This window comes from Siphateles boraxobius, unplaced genomic scaffold (genome assembly GCF_051911475.1).
Source record: "Siphateles boraxobius isolate OS27281-9 unplaced genomic scaffold, OSU_SipBor_1 7, whole genome shotgun sequence".
Lineage (NCBI taxonomy): Eukaryota > Metazoa > Chordata > Actinopteri > Cypriniformes > Leuciscidae > Siphateles > Siphateles boraxobius.
Genome location: NW_027509197.1, coordinates 9,502,415 through 9,530,317, shown reverse-complemented (window position 1 = coordinate 9,530,317; position 27,903 = coordinate 9,502,415). Strand labels below are relative to the sequence as shown.

Genomic DNA, 27,903 nt, shown 5'->3' with positions numbered 1-27,903 from the left:
GCAGTGGTTGCTGGGAGGATGGAGATGCTGATGTGGGAGAAGGTGGTAATCAGGAAGCATTTGTGTTGCCAGCTGCAGATGAAAGGCAGTTGTTAAACTCGTCCCTTTGCCACCCCCCTCTTTTCATCTTTATTCAGATAGTCTAATTCTCCTTCATCTCCATTGCTTGTTTTCCCCTCTGTATGTTTTGCTCATTTGAACACACACCCACACACCACCTCGGTTGCTTTTAGTGGATTTATAGTATGCTTTTGCTCTGTTTAATTATGATATTTTTGTTAATGGCACTTTCCATGAATAAAATACAGAAAAAAACAAACATTTTGCATAAACTACAGAAATTGTTGTTTGTCAACCTCACAAGGTCAAAAGTCAAACTAATATTTACCATATTTTAATATATTTATACATATAAAATATATTTATATGACATTTGCAACCCTGTGAGCAATATTTACCAATATGCTTGCATGTCTAAGTAACCAGTAGATCTATTCAAAATTGAGCGGTGGCTGCTTGCTAGTTTGAATCAAATGTTGGTTTGCTGTTATTGTAAAACTTATATTTCCCATGAATTAAAAACACATGTTTTGTTTGATATATATTTTAATTTAAATTTGGTGACAAGGTTTAATGGTTGAGCTTGATGAATTGGCAACACCAAAATGTGTCTACAAATGGGAAATTGAATAAGAATATGTAATTGTCATGTTGTACAAAATATCCAAATTATCTATGTTACTTAAGCACAAAAATGCTAAAACAAAAATTAGTTATTAGTTAATGTTTTGTCAAATCTATGTCTTTGTTGGATACAGTTAAGAAGGTGGGAATGTTCAAAATCTTAGGCTTCACTGATGTGCCTTGGAACGTAGCACTATTCAATGTGTTGACATAATTTCCACTGAAACAGGAAGACAAGGTGGGACATATTAAACAGCTCTCCCCTTTTTTGAAATGGCTAATAGGGTTTAATTTATATCACAGCTCGGCCAGAGCCATTGAGCTTGTTAAATCCACAGTTTCCTCCTAATCTCTAACGGTTTCTCCTCCATAATGCTTTAAAAAATATAGCATTTTCTGCAGAATTCAAATGGATCCGATACGTTTTGTGGTATGGGCCGACACACGCTTATGATCCGCTCTGTGCTATTGTGTCTCTGGACCCTAGCAGACTAAGCTATCGCTGTGGCAGTTCGCGCGACACTAACATAAAACCAGACTTCATCCGCCCCAATGGAAAGTATTTACACTGTCGTCCCCTATATAGTGCACTATGTGCCATTCACCATGTAGAAAATAGTAAATGTGTAAACAATTGACCAATTTTAGCCGCAGATTCAGTGTCTATTTATAATGTAAGGCTCGGGACGCTTCAGATTTTAGAGAGCATCATGGATGCATATTGGCGGAAATGAGACTGATAGATTGTATGTTTTGAATGATTATTCTAAATGTGAGTTTTATTATTGGTTTGGAGCAACTACCTTATAGATAACAGGAAGAGTAACATTCATACTAAGGCCAAAATATTTAAATTTTGACTTGATGGGGACTTTAAGGTGGCAGGTGAGGGTAAAGACATTTGTCGTCTTTGGACTAGCCACTTTTCATGTTAGTTTTTATAGCTAGGAATTGGTTGATCAGACAAGTGATGCACTGAAATTTCAGCAACCAAAAAAAAAAGCTAATTGCCGAAAGAACTTTACTTCGGCTGGTTTATCAGCTGTGAACACGACACCCTGAACAGCATAGCAAGTTCAACTACCCAAATTGTATTAACACAATTTTTTTTTGTGGCTAAATTCAAAAACCTTTTCAGGGTTTCAGTAAAAAAAAAAAAAAATTCAGTGCTTCTATCCAAGTTCTCACAATGGAAAAAAATAGATTTGTACCTCTAATACATTAAAGTGTGCTGTATTCATGGAAAGTACCTTGTGCTATCACTTACACCTCCCTTTCTTCCCCTCATCTTTACTCTTTCTTCCTGTGTGTTTGAGCAGAGATGGCCAGTGCCAGAGGCAAACTGTGAGAGAATGTGCAAGGTCGCACACTCTGGTGCAAAGCCAGCAGAACATTGTGCGTACCTGTAGTTTATGTGTGTGATAGTGTTTATGCGTGCCACTAGTGCTCTTCTCAGAGCCCCCTCAAGGTTTGATATGTAGTAGAGGAGACAAGTGCATGCTTACTGAAGTCTTTCACATTCAGGTTTGTCTGATTTCATCTGTCTTGTGAGGGGGGGGGAGGAAGGGATTTTTAGAGTCAGTGCATTAGGGAGGAAAACCATTACAAATTTACAGATAAACCACAATAAAATTCCAGGCAGCTAGTACGCTATTACTCTTCCATATTTAAATTCTTGTAAAGATTATTTCAACTCTATGGGTGTTTTCACACCTGACTCGTTTGGAGAGTTTGTTTTGGAACCTGGTGCATTTTGTCTCCCTCAGTTCGGTTGGTTTAGCCGTATGGGGACACAGAAGTCACACTTGGATCCGCACCAAAACAATCGCTCCAAGATCACCTGATCGAGGTGGTCTCGGCCCAATTGAAAACAAACTCTGGAGCGGTTCGGTTGAGGTGAGAAAGCAATCCGACCCAATGGACTAACGAACCAATGGACCAAGCAGTATCATGATTCATAATGGTAAATGTGTTATGTTATGCATCAGTTTCTGATTCTGAGTGTTCTGACTAGTTAAGCTAATAGTTTTTGCAGTGATATCAGTTTGTGCTTTAAGAAATAAATGGAAAGCAAAGTTACATTTTAAAATTTATTTTTTTATTTTGCTGGTCTGAAAAATGATCCAATCTGTGACTCAAAAAACTTAATATGATCCAGACCGTGAGTTTTGTGATCTGTTGCACCACTATTATTTAATATTATTATGTTTATGCAAAGTCAATGTTCATAGTGCTGCTAATTTTACGTTGTTTGCTGGTTTTCAGCATAGGTGAAATTATTCCAGTGCATTTTAACAATGATATTGATAACCATAATGATTTTGGTCACTTTAATTGTGATATGGAAATGACTAGCATTACATCTCTACAGTGCATCCTCTGTGTTCAAGAAACTAAGTATGTTTATGTTAGAAAGGCGAAGAGAGAGTGCACTCTGTCTAATTTATGCTTTCTTATTCCCATGCCTCTTATATTAACAGAACCTCATAAGATATTCCAGTGTAAATCAATACCTGACAGCCTAGAAGCAGACACAGAAGCTACCCAGAATAAGGAGTAAACCTCACACATCTCCTTCTTTATTCCACCATTCCTGTCATTCACTGCCTCTCCATGACTTGTTCAATCACATGAGTGACATATTTTTCAATCAGTCAGAGGGGTCACCAACTCAGCCAGCACCCATGATGCACTGCCTGTGTGTGAATAGCAGTACTGTACAAAATAGGCTACATTTGACAGCAGTAGTAAATAAGTTTATGCCTCAAGTTTTATGTGTATAAATCAACAGTTTCAAATGACTTGTGGGAGGCAGTTCGCACCTAACATGTTTTTGCATTCCAACGTGCTGCTTTTCCACAGATTTTCCACGTAGAAGTGCATGTGTAACCGTTGCACACTTATGCGTCTTTTTTAGTGTCTCGTTAATGACAGTGCATTCTCAAGTTAAACTTTAAAAAAAAAAATGTCTTCTGACCTTTCACCTTGCATGCACACAAAACATTCCATGTAAAAGGCCTGGATTTGACAAGGGGCTAAATAGCAATGGCAGAGCATCTCTGGAACGGCAAGTCTTGTGGGGTTATCCTGGTATGCAGTGGTTAGCACCTACCAAAAGTGGTACTAGGAAGGACAGCGGTGAACAGCTGTTAGGGTCATGGGTACCCAAGGCTCAGTGATGCACGTGGGTAGTGAAGGCTAGCCCCATCTGGTCAGATCACACAGAAGAGCTACTTTAAATTGCTGAAAAACTTAATGCTGCCCATGATAGAAAGGTGTCACAGTGCATCGCAGTTTGCTATGTAGCTGCAGACTGGTCAGAGTGTCCATGATGACCCCTGTCCACCGCTGAAAGCACCTACAAGGGGCATGTGACACCAAAACTGGACCACTGAGCAGTTGAAGGTTGTCTAATCTGATGAATCATGTTTTATTTGATATCATGTGGATGGTTGGGTGTGTATGTCATTTACCTGGGGAAGAGATGGGAGTATGATGCAGTATGGGAAGAAGGCAGGCCTTTGGAAGCGCTCTGGGCAATGAAAGTTCTTCTGGGAAACTTAGTAACTTTGTTACTTTAACTTGGACTACCTAGTTAAAGTTTGTTGCAGACCAGACAATGGTTTTCCCTGATGGCAGTGGCCTCTTTCAGCAAGATAATGCAGACTGCAAAAATTGTTCAGTAATCGTTTAAGAAACATGACAAAGACTTCAAGGTGCTGCCTTGGCCTCCAAATTCCCCAGATCTCAATCTGTTTGAGCATCTATGAAAGGGATGGGCAACTTCAGTCCTGTAGGGCCACTGTCCTGCAGGGTTTAGCTCCAACCCTGATAAAACACACCTGCTTGTAGCTTTCTAATAATCCTAGGACTTTGATTATCTTGTTCAGGTGTGTTTGAGTAGGGTTGGAGCTAAACTCTGCAGGACATTGGCCCTCCAGGACCAAAATTGCCCATCCCTGATCTTCAGGGTTTGCTTGACCAACAAATCCGACCAATGTAGGCCCCACCTTGCAAATTGCAGGTATTAAAGGATCTGCTGCTAATGTCTTGGTGCCAGATACTACAGGACACGTTCAGAGGTCTTGTCGAGTCCATGCCTTGTAGGGCTGTGACAATAAATCGATTGTTGAAGTGAATTAGAAAGGTGTTGGCAGTGGGCTGTTTATATTAATCTCACGTCATAAAAGCATTCTGAGGTGCGAGTACATTCACTCAGCCGAATGTACGAGCGCTCTTCTTCGTTAGCATTTGAGTGTGCGGTTAAAAACTAGCCTAGAGCGCCATCTGCTGTATCTTCCAAACAAAGTTTGGAATCGATTCAAGAAAATTTGCGGTGCGTTCTGAAAATATCAGAATCGATCCACGAATCGCAATGCATCGACTTATTGTCCAAGCCCTAATGCCTTGACGCATAAGAAATGTTTTGGAAGCATAAGGGGGACGTATATTTGTACAAACATCTTTACCCTCACTTAAGATGCTCCTCTTATCCAATATCTCCGTTTCCATTTAATCTCCCACCCAAATTGAATATTCCATTGACCTTTTGTATTTTGAATTTTCTTATGTGATTAAGTTACTCTTGTTCTTTTGTCTACTTTTTACTGCTGAGTGTTTGTGTGAGCGCTTAGTCATGTCTACTTCATTATAGATACAAAATATCTTTCAGCAGAGGGCTACGTCTGTAACAAATTTCTGTGTGTGGGTGTGTGTGGGTGATGGCTGTGTTTGACTTAATGCAGTCCTCTATAAAACAGTTATGGACTCTCTGAGCGTAGGCCATAAAGAAGCCAGTTAAAAGCAGACAGCAGTGAATGAGGTCAAGAAGAAACAGAGCTGGAAATATTGGTGATTGAATGGTTGAATAATAAATAAAAAAAATATGATGTAATTGTAAGGTGGCTGTAAAAAGGAAAAGAAAGATGGCTGATGGCTTTGTTAGGCAGAGACTGAGTTTACAAGAAAGACCGCAATGGAGGACAGCTAAAGAAAGAGATGAAACCGAGACTGGATTGAGAGATGCAGGAGTTCGTTCCTGGTTCATTAGTCTCATGCTGGGACCGGCAATACAGCAGCATCCCATTTGTGCTTTTTGGCTTATGCTGCTGTTCTACTAATGTCCAAAGCTGATCTCTGTTCCTCACCACTGGGAATATATTGAACTAATTTTGCAGGTACACAGTCATACAGTAATGTTGCCTTGGTTTGCACCACTTTTGAAACTATATGTTATACTATTTAATATAATTTTATTGCAATAGTTCATCAACAGATGACATTGATCATGTTGTTTCAAACCCAGCTTTACTTTCTGCTGAGAAACGCAAAAGGAGATACTGATCCATAAAATGTCATTTAAAGGGAACAGGGGCTGTCGAACGGACATACAATACACAACACACAACACAACCACAAAAGGCAAATAAATATAATGAAAACAATAAATACGACTTGTGTATGTAATGTTCCAAATCTTATGAAGCCAAATGATAGCTTAGCAGGGCTTACCAGTAAGGATTTTTTACTTAAGTTGGGCCATTAGTTTTTCAAAGTTTAGTTTACATTTTATCATATTGAAATTAGTTAAAACATATACATTTAAATTAATTTATTTTAATTACGAATTATAATATTAATTACTTCACACTTTAAGTTTAAATATTATATATATATATATATATATATATATATATATATATATATATTATATATATATTTTATAAAAATTTTTATATACAGTTATTATACAGACACCTATAAGATAACAGTGCATTAATAAACACATTAGTTGGAAAATGATGGTGCACATTTTAAAACATTGATTGGTTTGTATTTATCAGTCCTATTTTTGCTGATGCTACCAAAACTATCTCAATTAATTTTTGCAGTTTCAACAACCATTTATGTTAGCCAGCTAGTTTTTACAACATGCGACAACTAAACATGCAAACATAATAGACGTTTAAAAAATTGTCATCTTTGGGTGAATTATTTCTTTAACTCTGAAAAAGGCGTCTGGTTTTGCAGGGCTAAAGGCCGTGTACTCGGTAAACATGCCATTGTGCTTCTATCACAGCCACCCGGAATTAATTCCTAATGCCTTCTATGTCTTGACCTACATTAAAATTCTTGCTTTGTTGCCAGATGTGTCAATGCAGACGTTGCAATTTATTTCTCAATTTTTGCTCTTTTACTTTGCAAGAGAACCACTGGCTTCTAATCTCCCCTCATAATTTCTCTAAATGGAACTGCAAGCCACTCTTGCAGTCCACTCCACTCCACTTCACTCTTGGCTGAGTTTGGATCATGTTCGTTTGATTCCCTGACTAAGCAATGGGAGTTTTTGCGAAATATAGAGCTCCAAGCCTGTGCCATACAGTCCTGTGATTATACTGTATGTGCTACTGTCCCATATATCTGTGGCTCACTGATAGCAGGCTGATGGGGAGATGAAAGCCCGCAGCTAATTCCCTTTGTTAATGGAATTGCGTTCATGCTTCCTCTGCATGTGTGTTGGGAGGGTGTTTTCTGGGAATGTTTCACTAACTTCAGCTTATGATTGAGTCTTGTGTATTGTTCAAGGCTTTAAACGAGGAGAATGTATTTCACATCCATGTTGAATGGTGCTGTGGGAATCCCTACTGCTCTAAGTCTGTCTGACATTGCCGTGCATTTGAAGGGCAAATGTTCATGGTACTGCATTCAAATCTGAAGGCTTAGAAAGTGCAGGAATTATAGCACTTATTTGAGGAGCTGTCGGTTTTGAATGTGTTAAGGTGTGTATTTATGTGTAGGTTAGAAGATGAAGGTGGCAAAAAGGGTTTTCTCAATCCTCTTGATGCTTTATATTGAGAATTACAGAACTGTAGCCTCCCTGTGGTGTTGGGTTTAAATGCACATTTATGATGGTTTTCACATGTTATGTGAGAGACCAGGAGTGTGAAGACGTTATCTGGTTCCTCCGGAGTTTGTGTCGTAGCTCATTCTTAGCTCTTTCACAGTAGCGTTCCTGGGTAGAGACAAAAGAAGTTAAGCTATGGAACTGATTTTAGGGTAATTGGATCCTTTTACAACCAAAGGCTTATTTAACTGTAGTGCGGGAGCTTCTTTTAAAATGTCTTTAATCTTCACAGTTTTATCAGAGTAGAGACTGAGTCAGCAGAGGAGAGGGAGCCTGGCTACTGCTTTCCTCTATGAAGTCCAAAATGGAGAAAGAAACAAGACTGGAAGGATGAATAATTCTCTTTTTGAATTCCATTGTGTTGCAGATCTTGGCGAGAGATGTTGAAATGGGGAAGGAAGTAGAATATCAAATATTTGTTCTGATGCAAAGTCACCAGGAACTGATGCCATGATGTTTAATGTAGAAATTCATCTTGGGTGCTTTAAACTAATGAAATGTGTCAGTAAATAAATGCATGTGAAATGATACAATAGCTTTTTTTTTTTTTTTTTTTTTTACAAAAAAATAATAATATATATATATTTTTTTTGTGTGTGTATGTATATATATATATATATATATATATATAATATGTATGTGTGTGTGTTCGGTTTTGTGACATTAATATAAAAAATATGATTAGGTGTGCAATAGGATCCATTTAACAATTAAACAGTAATACATTATTCTAGACTTTGGCACATTCTTGTTTGCTCTTAAGTCAGTTGTGGTTAGGGATCAACAGTTCATGTCTTTCTCTCACATTCTCTGCTTTTGTCTTTGTCCTGAGGCTGTGTTTAGACTTAAAACTGCTCTTCTCAAGTTCACGCATTCCATATGCCACTTTGTTTAGCATCTCACCCCTCCCCTCCCCTCCCCTCGCATGTGCCCCACAGTGTAATACACAGTAAACCAGACAATATGCAAATCGCCTCAACGAATGATGGCATATGTGTTCTTCAGTGTCCGTTTGTAACAGGTGTGATGCTGTAAGCAGATAGTTATCTCTCCCAGAGCAGATTGAAAGCATCAGTCATGCTCTCTCTCCTCCGCTGGTGTCTGATTATCATCACTGCTCAGAGTACAGCTCCTCTCAACTCAGAGAACGACACAATGTTTTTCACAAAAAAACAATTTCTTTATATATATATATATATTTATTTTTTTTCTAAACATTTATCATTTGTGCTAAAAAAAGGACAGATATACTGATTAAATGCATATTTACTTTTGCCGTATCCAGTTCTTAATAACCAGCTCATCTGATTGTAAACGTATAATATTTGACTTAAAAAGTGCCTCTTTTATGCTTTTAAAGGTTCCTAATTTTGTTTTGAAGGTCTCCTACAATAGAAAGACATGCATTAAAAGTCAAAAGCACTTTAAAGGGACATTGTGTAGGAATGTCTCCCATCTAGCGGTGAAATTGTATTTTGCATTCAAACGAATTGTGGTCTCCAGCGCCTCGCTTTTTCAAATGCGTGTTGCATCTATGGTAGCCGTTATGCTTAAAAGCTATGACAAACAATGCAAGAATAATAATATGCTATATTAAAATATATTCTTGCTGTTCATCAAAGAGCCTGTTTAACTTTTAACTATAAATGTTCTACTGTTTATATAATAAAGTACACAACCAAGCAATGAAAAAAAGCATGTCATTAAGACATGGAGAGTCGAGGAGAAAGCAGGCAACTTCAGCGTCTCTTTTGAAATCTTTCTCTTGCGTTAGCTCTTTCCACCTGGAAAAAGCTATCCCGACATTGACTCTTGTTTTTTGTAATCTCTGGTCACATTTCCTTTTACATTCAATTTTGGACTTTTTTTGGCGACGAGGATTTCCTCTCCTATGGCTCTCTTTTTGTTTTTTCAGATAAAACGCGGACAGCCAATCATAATCCATTCGAATTTAAGGGCTTGTGCATTTACAATGGCAGACGAAATTGTGGAGAAATTGATCGCCGAGGTCCAGAAATATCCACCACTGTTGGACAAGTCAATCCTCCTTTTCAAGGATACTTTAAAGAAAAACGGATCTATGGAAAACTATCGGTCATACCCTCAAAGTAAATAGTGAGAAGTATTAACGGAGATGATTATGCCTGACATTATGCCAGGCTAGCAAAGGCCATAAAATTACCTCCAGCGCTAGTTTCAACAACATTGTCTTACTTCCTTTGTAGTTGCTGTGAAAAAGACTAGGCGTTATTTTTATTTCACTATATTGATTACTTCAGCTAAATTCACTGTTAGAATAGATTGATTACACTAGCTAGATTGACTCGAAAAATAGCATGCTGGGGATATCTGCTTGTTAAAGCTGTGTAAAATGCAACAAGAACAGCAAAAAACGCTTAGAATAAACAGACCTATATCATTTGTTGGTGTGGACGCAAATATAGTTATTGTTTTAGTTATCTTTATAGTTATTGTTCTTGGTGTGAACGGGCCTTAACGCCCATTACAATATCATAATTTCAGCTCTGGGGGCCTCCTCAGCACATGTGTACACAGTAATACGAACAGTAAAACAGTTTTTTTCTATTTAAATTCTAGCGCGAGTCCTCATCTTTTTCAACTGCATGCAAAGTGGATTTGGAATGCAAAAAACAGCATCTTCTCTATGTCGACAACACAAATCAAACTCTTCCAGGTCTCAGTTACAACAACAGTGTTTGAGGGCGGGGCAAAGTAGATGTTGTTCTTTGGCAGTAAATGAAGGCCATATATATATATATATATATATATATATATATATATATATATATATATATATATATATATACTTATTATATACTTATATATATATATAGCATTATGCAAATTTGCTAGATTGTTACTTGGATATATAACAGGAAGTGAGACTGCAACGACTCGTTTTGGCAGTTCAGAATCGAATCGATTCTTTCTTTTAGGAGACAATAACTTTATTTGTCGTGCACTTTGACCTTTAAAAATTTTCTGAACTTTTACATTCATAAATGGCTATTAAACACTGCATTAAAGGTAATATTCAAAAAATGCATAAAGGCAGTTTAATAGAAAAAGTTATGCTGTAGTTGTCTGTCGTTTTGTGCTTTTGGGTTAATGTAAAATATTACAGTTGTTGTCTTTGAAGTTTAAATACTGTTAATGCATTTTCTTCACCAATTGACCTGGAGATCCAATAAAGCTCAGCAGCGGTGTTCCAATTTTATGGTTTAGAAGTCAAATTAGGTTACTAAATCACTACTTTCACTCACAGCTATAAAAGGTCCCCATAGTCTATTACATCAAATTGCCTTTTTAAATGTTATGTGCCTGACCTCTTATGTCCTTAGAGACTAGAACTGTGAGGGTAGAGGAGGAGATCTGGGGTGTGAACATATGGACAGGTTGTGGAAAGGACATTTTGTCTAACAGAATTATAATTTCCTTTTTGTTAGCATCACCTTCAATGTCTAATCTGTATTTAGAATATATAGGATAGGAAAGAGTTCTGGCTCATATGGCAGTGTTTCCCAATCTTACAAAATGTTTACTTTACATCTAAAATAACACTAGCTACGTTTACATGGACACCTTTTGGTTCAATCGGAATGAAATAAGTCCGAATGATGAATCTGAACACGGTGTTTACGGTTTACATGAACGTTTATATGTAACAAGCCTCAAATCGGAATTGATTTTTTGACATGCGCACACTGCACAAATATACTGCCGCTGTTCGCGCATAACTATTTTCCTCTATAGGTTCTTTATTTGTTTTAAACAGCAGACTTAATATTCATCCGTCTCTGGTCATGATTTGGAGACAATGAGCATACGAACCGTTTTGCCGTGCTGCTTATATTTATCACACAGTAAAACCCCGTGTCCAAAACCAGTCGTCTGTGGATGAGAGTCTGAAACAAGGACTGGTGGGACATTGTTCTGCTCCACTTCACAGTCGCTGAGTGAAATGAGAATTTTAGCTTAACGGGACACTCATTTAGATGACACTTATTCAACAGGAAAAACAGCTCGTTTCGTGTGTCATACGTCATTACGCTATTTCAACGTCATTGCACATGCGCAATCTTTTCAGTTTCGGTTTTCAATCCGATCAAGTGTTTACATGTTCTCTCGATCGGTTTACAAAAGGAATAAACCACCCCTTTCAATCCGATCAAAATTCCAATCGGATCGAGTTCAGTCGGATCGATTGAGGTGTTTACATGAAAGTTTTTTTAGTCCGATTGAGCCGTCAATCCGATTATAAGGGTCCATGTAAACGCAGCTACTGTTGACTGTTGAGTAATTACCCCTACCAGCCTTATACGTTTCCATATCACCAAACCTGTCCCTAAAATTACATGTATCCCACCTCATTAGCTGCCAAAGTGTTTTGCAATACAGCATCGACACAATAAGTACAGTTACAAAGTATTTAGTTGCTAGATGTGGACCAACGTTTCTATTTATCAAATAATCCAGAAAAATATATCATGGTTTCCACAAAAACATTTAGCAGCACAACTGTTTTCAACATTGATGATAATTTGAAATGTTTCTTGAGCCGCAAATCAGCACATACAAAGGATCATGTGACACTGAAGACCGAACAAATGAGGTTAACAATTTAGCTTTGCCATCACAGGGAACAGTTATTTTATATTATGTAAAATAATATATCACATTATATCACAATATATTTATTTATTTATTTTTTTAACTGTATCTTTGATCGAATAAATGGTCTTGGTGATCATAAGATGCTTCTTTCAAAAACATTTTCAAACTTGTGAACTACAGGTCCTTCTAAAAAAATTAGCATATTGTGATAAAGTTCATTATTTTCCATAATGTAATGATAAAAATTAAACTTTCATATATTTTAGATTCATTGCACACCACCTGAAATATTTCAGGTCTTTTATTGTTTTAATACTGATGATTTTGGCGTACAGCTCATGAAAACCCAAAATTCCTATCTCAAAAAATTAGCATATCATGAAAAGGGTCTCTAAACGAGCTATTAACCTAATCATCTGAATCAACTAATTAACTCTAAACACCTGCAAAAGATTCCTGAGGCGTTTAAAAACTCCCAGCCTGTGTCATTACTCAAAACCGCAATCATGGGTAAGACTGCCGACCTGACTGCTGTCCAGAAGGCCATCAATGACACCCTCAAGCAAGAGGGTAAGACACAGAAAGAAATTTCTGAACAAATAGGCTGTTCCCAGAGTGCTGTATCAAGGCACCTCAGTGGGAAGTCTGTGGGAAGGAAAAAGTGTGGCAAAAAACGCTGCACAACGAGAAGAGGTGACCGGACCCTGATGAAGATTGGGCTTGACCCCCAGACCCCCAAGGTCTGGAATCGGTCCTTCTCCACAATCTTCCTCAGGGTCCGGTCACCTCTTCTTGTTCACTTCCCACTGAGGTGCCTTGATACAGCACTCTGGGAAAAGCCTATTTGTTCAGAAATTTCTTTCTGTGTCTTACCCTTTTGCTTGAGGGTGTCAATGATGGTCTTCTGGACAGCAGTCAGGTCGGCAGTCTTACCCATGATTGCGGTTTTGAGTAATGAAACAGGCTGGGAGTTTTTAAAAGCCTCAGGAATCTTTTGCAGGTGTTTAGAGTTATGCTTTCTGTACAGCTAAAGACTTTGAAAATATTTAGAAAAGACTTTATAAGATTATCAGCTCACATATAAAGACATGGGTTCACAGTTTTTAGTCTCAGACTAAAGACTTGCGATTAATATCAAACATGTTTGATATGAAAGACTAGAGCAAGACTGGCATAAATCGGGTCGCCGACTACAGATTATCACCTCACATTTAACGATCGAGACGACGGGAGCGCGCCGAGACTCCAGTAAGATTCCTAAAGACTGCTGGTCTTTAGTCAGGGACTGTGAAAATCCTTTGGTGTACGCCCGGCAATAATTAGTTGATTCAGATGATTAGGTTAATAGCTCGTTTAGAGACCCTTTTCATGATATGCTAATTTTTTGAGATAGGAATTTTGGGTTTTCATGAGCTGTATGTCAAAATCATCAGTATTAAAACAATAAAAGACCTGAAATATTTCAGTTGGTGTGCAATGAATCTAAAATATATGAAACTTTAATTTTTATCATTACATTATGGAAAATAATGAACTTTATCACAATATGCTAATTTTTTGAGAAGGACCTGTATATTAGGCGTAACGGAACAGAATATATTCTTCTGTCCTCATATGCTGTTCATAGAATAGAATAGAACAGAACAGATCGTTTCTGTCATGATGGGTTCTGATGACTGAATAGAACAGAATAGAACAGATCCTTCAGTCTTGCCGTTTCATTTATAGAATAATATGATTGATGTCCTTGTGACCCTGGGAAAAGGGCAGTATTGTCAATGGGGTTTTTGGCTCAGTTTAACATGCGTGTTAGAACACTAAAGAGACTGAGAGCGTGTGTGTTAATGGAAGATAGAGAGGAGAAAGTGCTCACTCTTTAATTTGTCTACAAAGACAGACTTTCAAACTTGTATTTCCCTGGCTGAGTAATTACAGATTTGCACAACAACGTGTTTTGTAGGCTAAAAGAGAAGTCGTCCTTCAAGGTAGTGGTTCCTAAAACACTGCCTTGAGGAAGGGGATTGATGTTCTCTTGATTGCTGTGATAGAGCTTACTTGAACTACAAAGTAGTGGCCACATCAACAAGGTCATTTAAACATTTTTAGCTCTCATTTGGACACACTCACACGTCTCTCTTCTAACGTGAGCTCATCTGTGGATATTTCTTATTCATATCTCTCTGGGTAAGATGGGTGGGTGTTGAATGACTTCATAATGCATGATGTGTGCGGCTGGTGCCGGCTCCGCTTCAGGCTGAGGATTAGACGTGTGAGAGAATGAGCAGCAAATTATCCTTGAGGAGAAGGGAGGCCGATCTGAAGTTTCAAAACTTCAATTATTTATCAGCATAAATAGGTCCTTTTAAATGTAAATTGTGATACATCCACGTGTGGCTGTGAGTGAAATTGATATGTCCAGCACATCTTAAAGTAAAATAAAGACTCATGCGTTGTGTCTGAATATGCCTACTTCCATATAGTATGCTAAAAACAGTATGTGAGTGAAGTAGTATGTTTGAATACTAGTATTCGAAAAACAGTAGGCGAAAAGTACCCGGATGACCTATTACTTCACTTCTACGACACTTTACTATCCCATGAGGACAGGGGAGAGGATTTGGGAATGGAAGTGAGGTAAAGTGATGCAACTGACGATGTAGGTCACATGACAATAACAACACTACAAATGTACAGTAGTACATCCAAATGTACAGTAGTATGTCCGAATTTCATTCATACTACACGCATTTATACTATATAGAACTTTTTTTTTAACTGTTGCGAAGTAAGTTTCAATCCAAATGCAGTACCTACTATATAGTATGGGGTTTTGGACACAGGAAAAGGTGTGGGACTTTATTTATTTTTTTTAATATCAAGCAATTCAAGCTGCCATGTAGTGGTCGACCAATATAGATGATTTTTTTTAATGGCTTAGAGGGCAGGGTAAATAAAAATGGCAGATAAAGATGGTAAACAATACATGCTGCAATTAAATTTATATTTATTTTACATAATATTTACTAAACTAGAAATATTTTCAAACTAATTTGAATCAAAACAATAATAAAAATAACTTTATGGGGCAAAGATTATTTTACAGGATTTATTTGTACATTAAGAATTTCATGATTCTGTAATCCTATTATTGTTACGATGTGGTTTTGTGCCCTGTCTTGTTCTATGGTGCCCTGTCTTGTCTATTAGTTATCCCAGGTGTTTCTGATTTCCCACGCCCCCTTGTTTAGCTCGTTTGTCCCTGATTATTTAAGCCCTGTGTTTCAGTCTTGTCTTTGTGAGTTCTTGTCTATTGTTTAACGTGATGTTGGTTGTTCCTGTTCCCGAGCCCTGTATCCAGTCTTGCTTGTTGTAAAGTTTGTAGTTTGTTAATTAAAGCGTGTGCTGCAGTTGGATCCTGCCTCATCTTTACTTCAACCGCACCGTGTTACAATTATAGTATTTTTTTCACAAATAAAGACAATTTAAAGAAAGGCGAATGATATTAAACATTAATATATAGTTTACTTTTTATTTAACATTTCTGTCTAATAATTTAGACATAAATTCTGTCTAATAATTTAGACAAGACAAAGACCGTAAACTGAAGACTGAGAATTGGAGCTGTTAAAATTAAAATCCTGCTTTCGACACTCAGCAAAAAAAGAAATCTTATCCATTGATGGCTATAATAATAATAATAAAAAAGGCAAATATTAGCTGATATATGGCGGGCTTGGATATATATTGGTCGATCACTACTATAAATGAGGTCATTATGATATTTAGATGATAATCATTTGCTACTTCTGCTTACTTTGTACCATTCAAAAATTGATAGATGGAGCACAACTAAGGCCACATACAGACTGCTGGCATATGTGGCCCAAATCCAATTGTTTTGCTCAAATGTAACTCAGATCTCATTTTCTCATTCAAGTGTTAACAGCACAAACCAAATGAAATCTGATCTTTTCAATTTCGATTTGGGCCACTTCCATATGTGGTCTTAATTTCGATACAGGACAGATGTTTTGCAATGTGACCACAGTCTGAACAGTCAAATTGGAATTCATGTCACTCTCGATCAACATTCATCACAATTCTGCGCTCATGGGAAGTCAGATTTTACATACCCGAAATTATCAAGTCAGTTTTGAAAGGTAGTCAGTTGAAGGATGTTGATGTGTCAGAACTCATAAGTATTACAGTGACAGCTCACAAGTGAAACATTTAGGGCTCGTATCATAAATGTTTAAAAACTCTCCTCTCTTTTTCACATCCTCGTCTTTATTTTGTATATTGCCTGTGCATAAATTCAATGCCTTCCACGGCAGATCATGCAATAAATAAGCAAGTAATCGCTTACTTTAATGTCCTCCGTGTTTACCTCCGTATGACAGCGTGCTGTGTGACGTCTTTTCATCGTTCTTTTGCACATGCGGGTCAGTTCAGGACCATGCTGTGTTCACACTGGAATCTAACATTGGTCACATTTACAACAATAATTTGAACAGCTAAAAAAAAAAAAAAAAATCTGATCTGAGCAGCAAATCAGAATTGAGCACTAAGAATCTTAAGCCTTGACTCTCTGTATACTGAGGGTTTACTGATGGTTCGGTTTTGTTTAGTGGTTGCGTTTGTGAATCAATGCGTTTGCTGGGCATTAATAAGGGGTAAAGTTTATTAGTCCCGCAGTGTTTGTTATTCCACTTTTCCATAATTTACTCAATAATTTAATTGCATTCTCTTTGAGAATTTTTTTAATAAATGCCCAGCCCTACCATAACCTACAGTACTGTATATGTCTCTCACAGTGGGTGCCATTTTCTCCTTTATTTACAGCCCCCTGCAGTCCAAGAGCGTTCGGCAGTTCTTTACATTAATGTGTACAGGGAGGGCATTGGGTTTGTAGCTTTGTTCCGTCGTTCTACTGCAGGAGAAATGCCGAGTCATGATAATTCAGTCTCTCTGCTGCCATGCGTGGAGAGATTCAAGGTTAAACAGACACGCTACTCAGCAGTGTGTGCCAGATAATGTTTAAATGGACTGAGCTTTGAGAAATACACAGACCTATCTGGCTGGCATCAGTTTTGTCCTGGCTTTAGTGTCGAAGCATAGAAGATAAAGACTGCATTCTAATTTACATACTTTCTGTTCTATATAAAATGCAAAACCAAAATTAGAGAATCCTGTACTTAGTATGATGAAAATGGTATGCCAAAGGTGCCACGATGCACAATTTTTGAAGCAGAAGTGTACAAATGTTTTTAATGCAAGGAAATAACAAAAACAATCGAGCGTTGATTCAAATTTCTACTTTTAAGCTTAAAGTAAAATTTCTTAGACTTTATAAATTATATTCAAATAGAAAAGTTGTTTTAAATTGAAATCATATTTCACAATTATTGTATTTTTGATTATACAATGTAATTTATTCCTTTTATGGCAAAGCTGAATTTTCAGCATCATTACTCCAGTCTTCAGTCACATGATCTTTCAGAAATAATTCTGTCATGCTGATATTGATAAAAATAAATGTTTTTAGAGCATATTATATACAAAAAATAAACTATTTTTGTGGAAAACTTGGTGTGTTTTTTCATGATTCTTTGAATAAAAACTCTAAATGATCTCTAGAACATTTATTTATAGGGTTAGTTCACCCAAAAAATATAATTCTATTATTAATTAATCTCATGTCGTCTCAAAACCGCAAGACATTCGTTCATCTTCAGAACACAAATGAAGATACTTTTTGTGAAATCTGTGAGCTTTCTGTCGTTCCATTGACAGTCTAAGCAACTACCACTTACAAGCCCAAATTGTCTCTTCTGTCCAGGTTGTTTTCAGCTATGTAACGTGTTCAGGCAGAACATGGAGATAGACCAGTGTCTGCTGGAGTCTCTGCCGTTGGGCCAGCGTCAGAGGCTGGTCAGACGCATGCGTTGCGAGCAGCTGCGGGTCTACTACGAGCGAGAACGGACGGTACAGAAACAGAGCTTCCCCAAACCTCGGCCCACCAACCGCAAAAAACAAAGGATCAGCTTTACGGTTACAGACATCATCCAGGATGCCATCATACGACACGATGACAAAGAGGGTAAGACACTTTTGTTTCTTTATCTGTTATCTTGATTTCATGGTGTAAATTATTCATTTTAGCAAATTTCAATGCTGATCAAATGCCAATAAGTCACTCAAAAATGCTGCATATATGCCATCTAAGTGGTCGTTGACACAGGACGTTCTTGAGCAGTCAGTAACACTTTGTTAACTTTGCATTAACATTATGCATTATATTTGTCACAGTATTTATTAATCTTTGTTAGCATTAGTTAAGGTCCCCCTGTAGTCAATCATTTTATCCCTCCCCTTTGATCACTAAAATGACCATATTTAAGCATTTTTTCCTTAAATTATTTTTTCATGCCTTAAAATAGCTTAAATGTAACTCTTCACCCTTGCCTCATTTAGTATACACGGTTCTATGAATGTGCAAATTAGCCATGCCTCCACTCACTCACACCAGCTCAGAGATCCACTCGTTGATGATCACAAGTTGACATGATTGGTTACAAGGTAGTTGATGGTAGTTTTTGGGGAAGCAGAAACACGCTTCAAAACACATTTTTGAGACTGTCTTTGGTCACTGGAGTGTTAAGGAGAAAATACTCAGCAATGGTGTTGACTTATGAATTTACACATAGTTTGTCTTAAAGCATATTAAATACACCACATAGACATAAACAACATTAAAACCTTGATTTTTACCGCAGGGGGACTTTAAAGGGATAGTTCACCCAAAAATGAAAATTCTGTCAGTATTTACTCACCCTCATGTTGTTCCAACCCCGTAAGACCTTCGTTCATCTTTGGAACACAAATTGAGATATTTTTGATGAAATCTGAGAGCTGGATCACTCTTCCATACTAGTCCATAGGCTTCTTCAGGGATTGAACTTGCCGGCCTCAAAGTTATTAAAGACATCGTTAAAATAGTCCAAGTGACTACAGTGACTCAATCTTAAGTTTATCAAGCGACGAGAATACTTTTTGTGCGCAAAAACAAATAAAAATAACGACTTTATTTCAACTATTCATTTCCTTCTCTATGGGCCTCTAGTCAGTTAACTTAGTGTAATAGCGTAGAGCTACGTCACTCGTAGGCTCACTATTGGCCGACGCTGGTCATGTGTGTGTGATGCGTGTGACGTATAACAACAGAAGCTTACGCTGTTAAACTAGTGAACTGATTCGAGGCCCAAAGAGAAGGAAATGAATAGTTGAAATAAAGTCGTTATTTTTGTTCTTTTTGCGCACAAAAAAGTATTCTCGTCGTTTGATAAACTTAAGATTGAGCCACTGTAGTCACTTGGACTATTTTAACAATGTCTTAAATAACTTTTCGGGGCCTGCAAGTTCAATCCCTGAAGAAGCCTATGGACTAGTATGGAGGAGTGATACAGCTCTCAGATTTCATCAAAAATATCTTAATTTGTGTTCCAAAGATGAACGAAGGTCTTACGGGGTTGGAAAAACATGAGGGTGAGTAAATACTGACAGAATTTTCATTTTTGGGTGAACTATCCCTTTAATTAAAAATGGACTGTACCCTATTGGAAAAAAAAAAAAAAACCTGACATTGCAATATTTTGGTTCACAGGAGGTTTCACCAGATGACTGATAGCTCTATTTACAAAGTATCATTCTAGAATGATTGGGGTGATTTAGTTGGGAAGTGCATCTGCATTAGGAAAAAAATGCTAAAAAATTCCTTTTACTATGAAGACTTTCTTTTAAGTGCAAATCCTTTTTGGGCAAAACGGTTTGGGAAAAACTTGAACGATTTGTGTGTTCATACTTGGGTTTAATCTTTACTAGAACCAACTCAAACCATAAGTAAACTCTCTTCACTTTGAATAGGCCACATTTACACTATTCAATATGGCTTTAAAATAATGATTATCATGCGTTTGTGATTTATTATTAAATACATTAATAAAATTACTACAACATTTTTCTTAATTTGTGTACTCATTTTTTTGTTGTCATTTTACAGTAGTATTAATTTAATTTGACTGTAAAATTATAATACTAATATTTAGACCTTAATTTCTTAATTTTCAAACGGTACACGTCAAGATTTTATTTTGATTGGTTGCCAGCAAATAAACAAATGCCTTAGTTCATTTGTTAATTAATGTTAGCTCAGGTCCATTAAATAATTAGCCTGACGTCGTCATTCTCAGATTCTAGTCAGAATGATACTGCTCCATTGGGCTGTGATTATGGGGCGTGTTTCAACCGAACCAGGAAAGAAAATGCCTCTGCACTCAATTGGATCAACATATTGCGGTTCTCTTTTCCTCTTTTAAAATGAATGTGCTGTCTACATCTTCTATAACAGACGCGATGGCTGAATCTACACATCTAAATTATCCAGTGGCAGCCATTCTTTGTTGTAAACGAATTCAACCCAAGCGCTCTTTGGTGACGTGGATGATTACTTTACTGTTGATCATTTGTGCATTATCTTATAAAGCCCACCCTGACAATTTAATTGGTCCGAACAGCTTTGGTTCGGGCATACTTGCTTCACAACGGATCAAGTCCAGACCGAACTTCCCATCCTCAAATGTTGTGGGCGGTGCTAAGTTCGGCTGGTATCCAGGCTATTAAATACAACTTTTGATTTTAATAATGTATCAGTAAAAGTTAATAGTTAGGTAATAGCGATAATTGAACAATGACTTTTGCCTAAATAAATTCAATACAATTACTGCTTATTAATAGTTAGTTTAGGTATTAGGATTAAGGGATGTAGAATATGATCATGCAGAAAGAGGCATTAATAGCCTAAGTGCTTTTATAAGTACTAATAAACAGCCAGTATCCTAGTAATATGCATGCTAATAAGCAACTAGTTATTCGTGAGAATTGGACCCTAAACTAAGGTTATTACTTTCTCTAGAAATATTTTTCATCTGTTTATGTTAACAAATGTAATTAATGTCAACAAAAGGAACCTTAATGTAAAGTGATACCAAAACATACGGAGCACAACAGAATTGAACATATGGCGTATTTACCGGTACATTAATTTCCATGCATCAATGTACACACTTGTTACATTTTATTTTTCCTGGAGAATTTTCCCAAACTTTTGAATTGTAGTGTACATGGGTGGGAAAAAGAACACCCCAGGAAATCACCCCAAACAATTATAAAATGCGCCAAATAGTGACACTTAAAGTAGAGAATTGATAAAGCATGTGTTGTCTGTGTATGAGTGCGTTTGAGTGTGTTTGTATTGCAGAGAGAGAGGAAGGGAGGGAGGAGTGGCTTAGTCAGTGGGCAAGTTGTTGAAAAAGGCCAAATTAATTTCCAGAAAGGCGAGCCGTCACAGAAGTTGCCATTAGCTGCCGAGTATTAGATCATTCCTCAAGCTGATTATGGGCCAGTCAAAAAGCTAATATTCAGAGTGTGGCGTGCCACTCCTGGGACAGGCAAAAGTAATCTAATCAAGAGCTTGCAGGGGGAAAGGAGCTTGTGTGAGACAGGTTGACAATCACAGAGCAGCCACCTTCTGCATCATGATCAATGGTGGAGGCTAAATGAATTCAACCCAAGTCAGCTATTTCTATCTGCGACTTTGCGGTAGGGAGTGGCAGAGCTGTTCTCATTTTGCTTATGCACGATAAAGGTGAGAGAGAGGCCTCTCGTTTTAATGTAGTGCCATCAGTGGTGGAAAGAGTACTGAAAAAGCATACTCAAGTAAAAGTACTGTTACTTGTCAAAAAATTTACTGTTACTTGTCAAAAAATGGAGTGAGAGTAGTGTAAAAGTACCTGTCCTAAATACTACTAAAAGTAGGAGTAAAAAGTAGCCCTTTTAAAAGTACTCAAGAGTAGTGAGTAGTGAGTATTATGCTATGAATGTTAGTCCACCTTATACCCTGCAAATTGAAAATGTAGCTTACTCTTTTATCAAAGATTCATAAAAAAAAAGAAAAAAGAAACAGTATTTCAATATTTCTCCAACAGTTTTATTTTTGACTGCTAGCACTAAAAAAACAGCCATGTAATATTTGAGAAAGCAACCAATAATCTGGTAACATTTATGACAACCATTCTGTAGAGGTTTTCTTGCAGGTTAATTGAAAAAGGTTGCAAAGCGTTGTACATTAACAATTTTACATAAAAGGTGAGCCGGTAGCACAAAATTAGATTAATAAAGTGAATATAACATGCAATAACTGACAAAGTCTCCCAACATGAACACAGACTTGAAGCAATTTTAATGTAGGGGTCAACAACGAGCTTACATTTTGAATTTGTTGTTCAGTTTTACAATGAGCTGATTCTCAAAATTTGTACTGTCCAGCCTTGCTCGTCTAGGTGTAAACCGCTGCCCAGCACAACTAAAAAGGCGCTCACATGCTGCAGAGGCAGGCAAGGGTGTGTTCAGTTTAAGGCTTAGCTTTTTCACCAAAGGAAATGAGTGAAGCAGTTCCATCTGTTCTGAAGCACAAGCCAAGTATCCGTCCAATTCAGATGCTCTTGTGGATGGAACAGTCTTAATGGAAGAAAAGAAGTCATCCTCGTCAGAGACATGCTGTGATTCGTTTTCCTGGGTGTCCTTCATGGCATCAAGATGACGCAGGATGTAATCCATACATATGATATACACATAATACAGAAATTAGTGATATTTGTGGATAATGCTGATAGACAAACTATGTGGTATGGACCAAGTATTGGGGTTGTCATGGATAATTTAGAAATTAAATAAAGCCGTTCACTTGCTACATAAGCACTGCTGCATTTAACCCTATACCCTTGTATTTTCTAACATCGTTTCACAGTCTGACTGTGCTAGATTAGGCAAGTAAATAAACATTGAACCGATAGTTTAACTCCACACAAACTTTTTCCATACGCAGTAGTGGAACAGTAACAAGTGGGATTTTAAGCGAAATGTACTCATTAGTCCGGCCTGATATTAAACAAATAGCTGCATGTTTTCACGCTTTAATAGATATTGGCATAATATCAATTGCATCAGGTAATCTGTACTCCTATACAAAATATCTTACCTGCTTTTATGATGTGGCCCTTGTCCATCCATGACGTTTTGAATTTGGGAAGAAGAATTGCAGCACTGATGAGCTCCGGATCTTCCATGAACTCCCCAAAGCGCTTTTGTAGACCCCGCTGCAGAGCATGGATAAGGGAAAGACATACCTTGACTGACGCCTCCATCTTTTTGAGCTTTGAATCAAGAAGGTAGATTGTTGGAAGCAGCCACCCCATCTGAGTGTTTGTTTCGGACTGAAGGATGTTCAAGGCCATGGATACAGGCTTCATCACAATGCAGTATTCGGAGAGGTAAGAAACTTCAGCAGGATTTAGCCTATTTAATAAATAAATAAATTTCAAAATCAAAACGCAAACATCTTAAAAGAAGAGTTCACTTAAGAATTAAAATTGTCATTTACACACCCTCAAGTTGTTTTAAACCTGTATGAAGTTCTTTCTTCGGCTGAACACAAAGGAAGATATTTTGAAGAATTCTGGTAACCACACAGTTGATAGACCCTATTGACAGTATATATTTTTTTTTTCCTACCAATGGAAATCAGTAGGGTCCATCAACTTTTTGGTTACCGAATACAGACATTCTTCAAAATATCTTATTTTATGTTCAACAGAAGACAGAAATTCATACAAGTTTGAAACAACATGAGGGAGTGTGAGTGACAGTTTTCAGTTAAGTGAACAATTCCTTTACTATTCCAATTAGAACAAAGTGAGATTGAGCAAACAGACTTACATTTTAATTTTGAATGCTGCACATACATTCCGAAGGGATGCTTCTCCCTGCTCCTCTAGGATCCGCATTACCCTCTCTGCAGCACTGTACACTGAATTCCATCGTGTGTGGTTGGGCTGAATGAACTGCAGCTTACATTCTTCTTGCACAATCTCAGCACTGATGGCAGACCGGCTGTTTTGATTGTATAATGCCTGGCATTTCGCAAATGTTGAACGGGAAAGCTTCTTAAATACCTCACTGCTGTCCTCTGCCTTGGAAGCATCCACAGTAGCCACCAAATTAAGGAGATGACACGTGCAACGCTGATGCTTGGGTAGATGATACTCCAACCCACTGTTAAGGCGGGCATACACTGTGCGATGTCTGTGCGATTTCAGCAAGGTACCTACTCACACTGAACGAGTAAATCGCATGCGATGTAAAGCCAAAGCTCGGGATTTATGTGCTCACACTATACGGTCCAAAATTCGAGCTGCGACGTGACTGCTCACACTACACGTGTGAAATATGTGCGATAAACCCCCGTGCTGGGTTGGTAGACTATATCATGTATCCAGAGATATTGTCAAAACAAGCATCAGCTATCAATATCAAGATGATTTAGCACCTCCAATTTATGTATTAAATTATTATTAGTATTATTGTATTAGGGAAGGCTAATTTTATTATTAAATTGATCTGCTATTATAATTAATTTGCCACGCAATAATTTCACAGCACATCACCGCAATGCGCTGTGAGGATAAAAAAATATTACATAAAAGCTTACTCCACGAGGAATAATAAAATAATAATAATAATATAATTATAAGCCTATAATTCATTGTAATCGACCTAAATGTTTTAGACAATTTTCAATGAGAATCCTCATTGAAAATTGTCTAAAACATTTAGGTCGATTACAATCAATTATAGGCATATAATTATATTTACAGTCTATAATATGTCCGAACACTGCAATAATTAGTCATCAATGAAAATTAAAAACCGTTTTTTTTTCAAAAACATTGTTTAACAAATTAATAAAAGGTGCATGGTGCTACATCGCAGGTGGCTTGGAAGACGTGGGTAATTACTGGGAAAACTGGAGGTAAGCAACAGTAGCTAGTTTGAACTACAGAACTTAAAGAGTTCCCTCTTTTCGTTTTTTTTTTCTTTCTGCAGATTGTTTTCGCGCAGGCGCAGTGAGGGAAAAAACACTGAGTTTAGGGCAATCGGTTCGTAGCTCTGCTTCAACTGTGCGATATAGTCACGAGGAGCGACCAAAATTTCTGACATGCCAGAAATTCATCCGACCATCCGATTGCCGATCGGGAGAGGTTAATCGCCTCTCGTTTCCCCTTGTATACTGCACGAACACTGCACGACAAACGACGCACGACAAAGCTGAAAATCGGCCCGACCCGAAAAAGAGTCGCACCAGTCAGAATTCGGCTCAAAATCGGATGAAATTTGCACAGTGTATGCCCGCCTTTAGCGTTTAAAATGGAACAGGTGTCCTGAACTTCAAATCCTTCTGCATCATTCTCATCATCCAGTGTCACTGCCTCAGCAGAGTCAGCCTCAGCATCAATTAACCCTTGCTGACTCTGTTCACCATACACTCTAAAGGCTTTGATAAAATTTGATCCACTATCAGTTGTTGTTCTGACCATTTTTTCTGAGATGCCATATTCCGAGTGGATGTCATCCAAGGTCCCTGCGAGCAAATCAAATGTATGTGAACCTTTCAAGCGTCTTAAGACAATGGAAGCAGACCTTCTTTCCAGAGTAGGTTCATCAATCCAGTGTGCTGTTACACCAATTTAACTGCGTTGTTGTGCTGTCCAACAGTCAGTAGTGGTACCTATATAGTTGACTTTTGCCATCTCAGCAATGATGTTTTTCTTTATCTTTGCAGCTGCTTCCTCAATTCTCTGCTTCACAGTTGGTCTAGACATAACTGTACAGCTAGGTTGGAATGTAAAGATTAGATATTTGAATGTAGAAAGTTCAACCACCTCTGTTCTTCTGAGTTCTTTCTTTTCAAGATGCATTCATTGTACTGTTTTAATTTCGTTGGATGTTTTCTCTGTAAAAAGAATACACTTCAGAATTGAGTAACTCACAATTTTCACCACTGATCATTTTTGCGTTCAATTAAAAAAAAAAACTTTATTTAAACATAAATCTGATGTTTTATGAAAGTGATTTGCTATACATGGACTAAAATTTTAAATCGCCATTTGAGAACATGTTACAGTAAAATAATATCCACTTCAATAAGTCAACAGAAAGGAGGTTAATGCGTTTATTTGCTAAACGAAATTGATGTAAGGGACAACAATCTAGCAGTGATGATAGGTCAATGCCTAATGCACTTTGAAGCCCGGTAAACAAACTAAATTAAGTTTTTTGAGCAGATGGCATCGCAAGCTCGTGCAGTGCTAACAGAATACATAACATTTGTGCGTGTATTAGAAAATGTAACATTCTGCAGTTTATTTTTAGTAATGGTTTAGGCAAGTTCATGATTTCAGTCGTCATACAGTAACCAGTAACAATTATAAAGCGTGCGTGCCTTTACTCTAGGCTGGTTGCTTTCATGGTTGCTATGATCGCGTCATCAAAAACACCATGCATTGTCCGGGTTTAATTTATTTGATCTGTGTCGATCACAGTGCTTTTTTTTTGCTATTTTTGGCAGAATCATTTTGGTTGTCAAACATTCACACTCATGATAAACCCATACATGAACAAACTTGTGCATTATATGATGAATTCTATTATACAATATTATACTTAACAACAGATATTCGAAACTTGCCTCAATGTGTTTTTTCAAATTAGATGTTGAACTCTTGAATGCCGAGATTTCAACTGGCTTAGGCAAGCAAAGTTGGCATGACATAATAATGCAATTGCCCTTCTTCGTCTTCACTTCAAACAGCTCTTTCAGGTATGGCCAAGGATGCTGAAGTGCTGAGTTTGAGCTGTCGCATGCTGACGCATCCACCATCACTCTTCCTCCCTCCGGCTCTTCCTCCATGATTAAAATAAATTGGCGTCAGGTGTCTCGAAAGTTTTCCGCGCGCGATTTGATTTGACGGGAATCGCGCATGGAGTCACATGACTTATTATAAAAATAAATATTAATATAAATGTAGCGACGGCAGGTTCAGGGAAAATAGCGCAGTAAAAGTACTGATACAGCACTTAAAATGTACTCAAGTAAAAGTTAAAGTACACTGTTTTTAAACTACTTAAAAAAGTACAATTCCTAAAAAAATCTACTCAATTACAGTAACGAGAGTATTTGTAATTCGTTACTTTACACCACTGAGTGCCATCCATCTGAAGGCAACATAAAACTTTATCATGAAGGAGAGCTGAAGGTACTGCATTTTAAAGTCAAACTCATTTTCCAGACGATACAGATTAGGGGGGAACAGTCATGAACATTGCAACAAAACTACCTACTGTTTGAAATACTGTAAAAATACCTACTGTTTGATCTATTATATCTGCTCCACACGGTTTGTTCCATGCACATTTTCTTTGGTTCTCCATCACCTAATTCTTTGGATTTTTATGGTTTAATTGGCCTTTGACATATTTAAAATCTTTTTGATAACTATAATCCAGATATTACTCAATTCCTGTGTCATAAGAACAACCAGTCAGTAGAGCTGCACGATTCAGGATAAATTGAGAATCGTAAAAAAAAAAAAAAAATTACTGCGAAAAGTCACAATTCTCCCCCAATTCTAAACAGACAACTAAATAAAATAACATGTAATGTACTAGCAATTTACTAACACTTACAGTTTCACATTATGAAATAAATGTTTTTCTCCATAACACGT

At 37.3% G+C, this 27,903-nt stretch overlaps 1 protein-coding gene across 5 annotated transcripts in view; it reads left to right on the top strand.

Moving 5' to 3' along the window:
• myo16 (myosin XVI) overlaps positions 1–27,903 on the top strand; it is a 227,951-nt gene that overhangs the window by 16,370 nt on the left and 183,678 nt on the right. For all 5 annotated transcript variants that reach the window (XM_077216645.1, XM_077216647.1, XM_077216643.1 and 2 more), the window contains exon 2: positions 18,063–18,323. In XM_077216645.1, coding sequence (XP_077072760.1) covers positions 18,098–18,323 — 226 coding nt within the window. In that variant the 5' untranslated portion in view covers positions 18,063–18,097. The remainder of the gene's footprint in view (positions 1–18,062; positions 18,324–27,903) is intronic.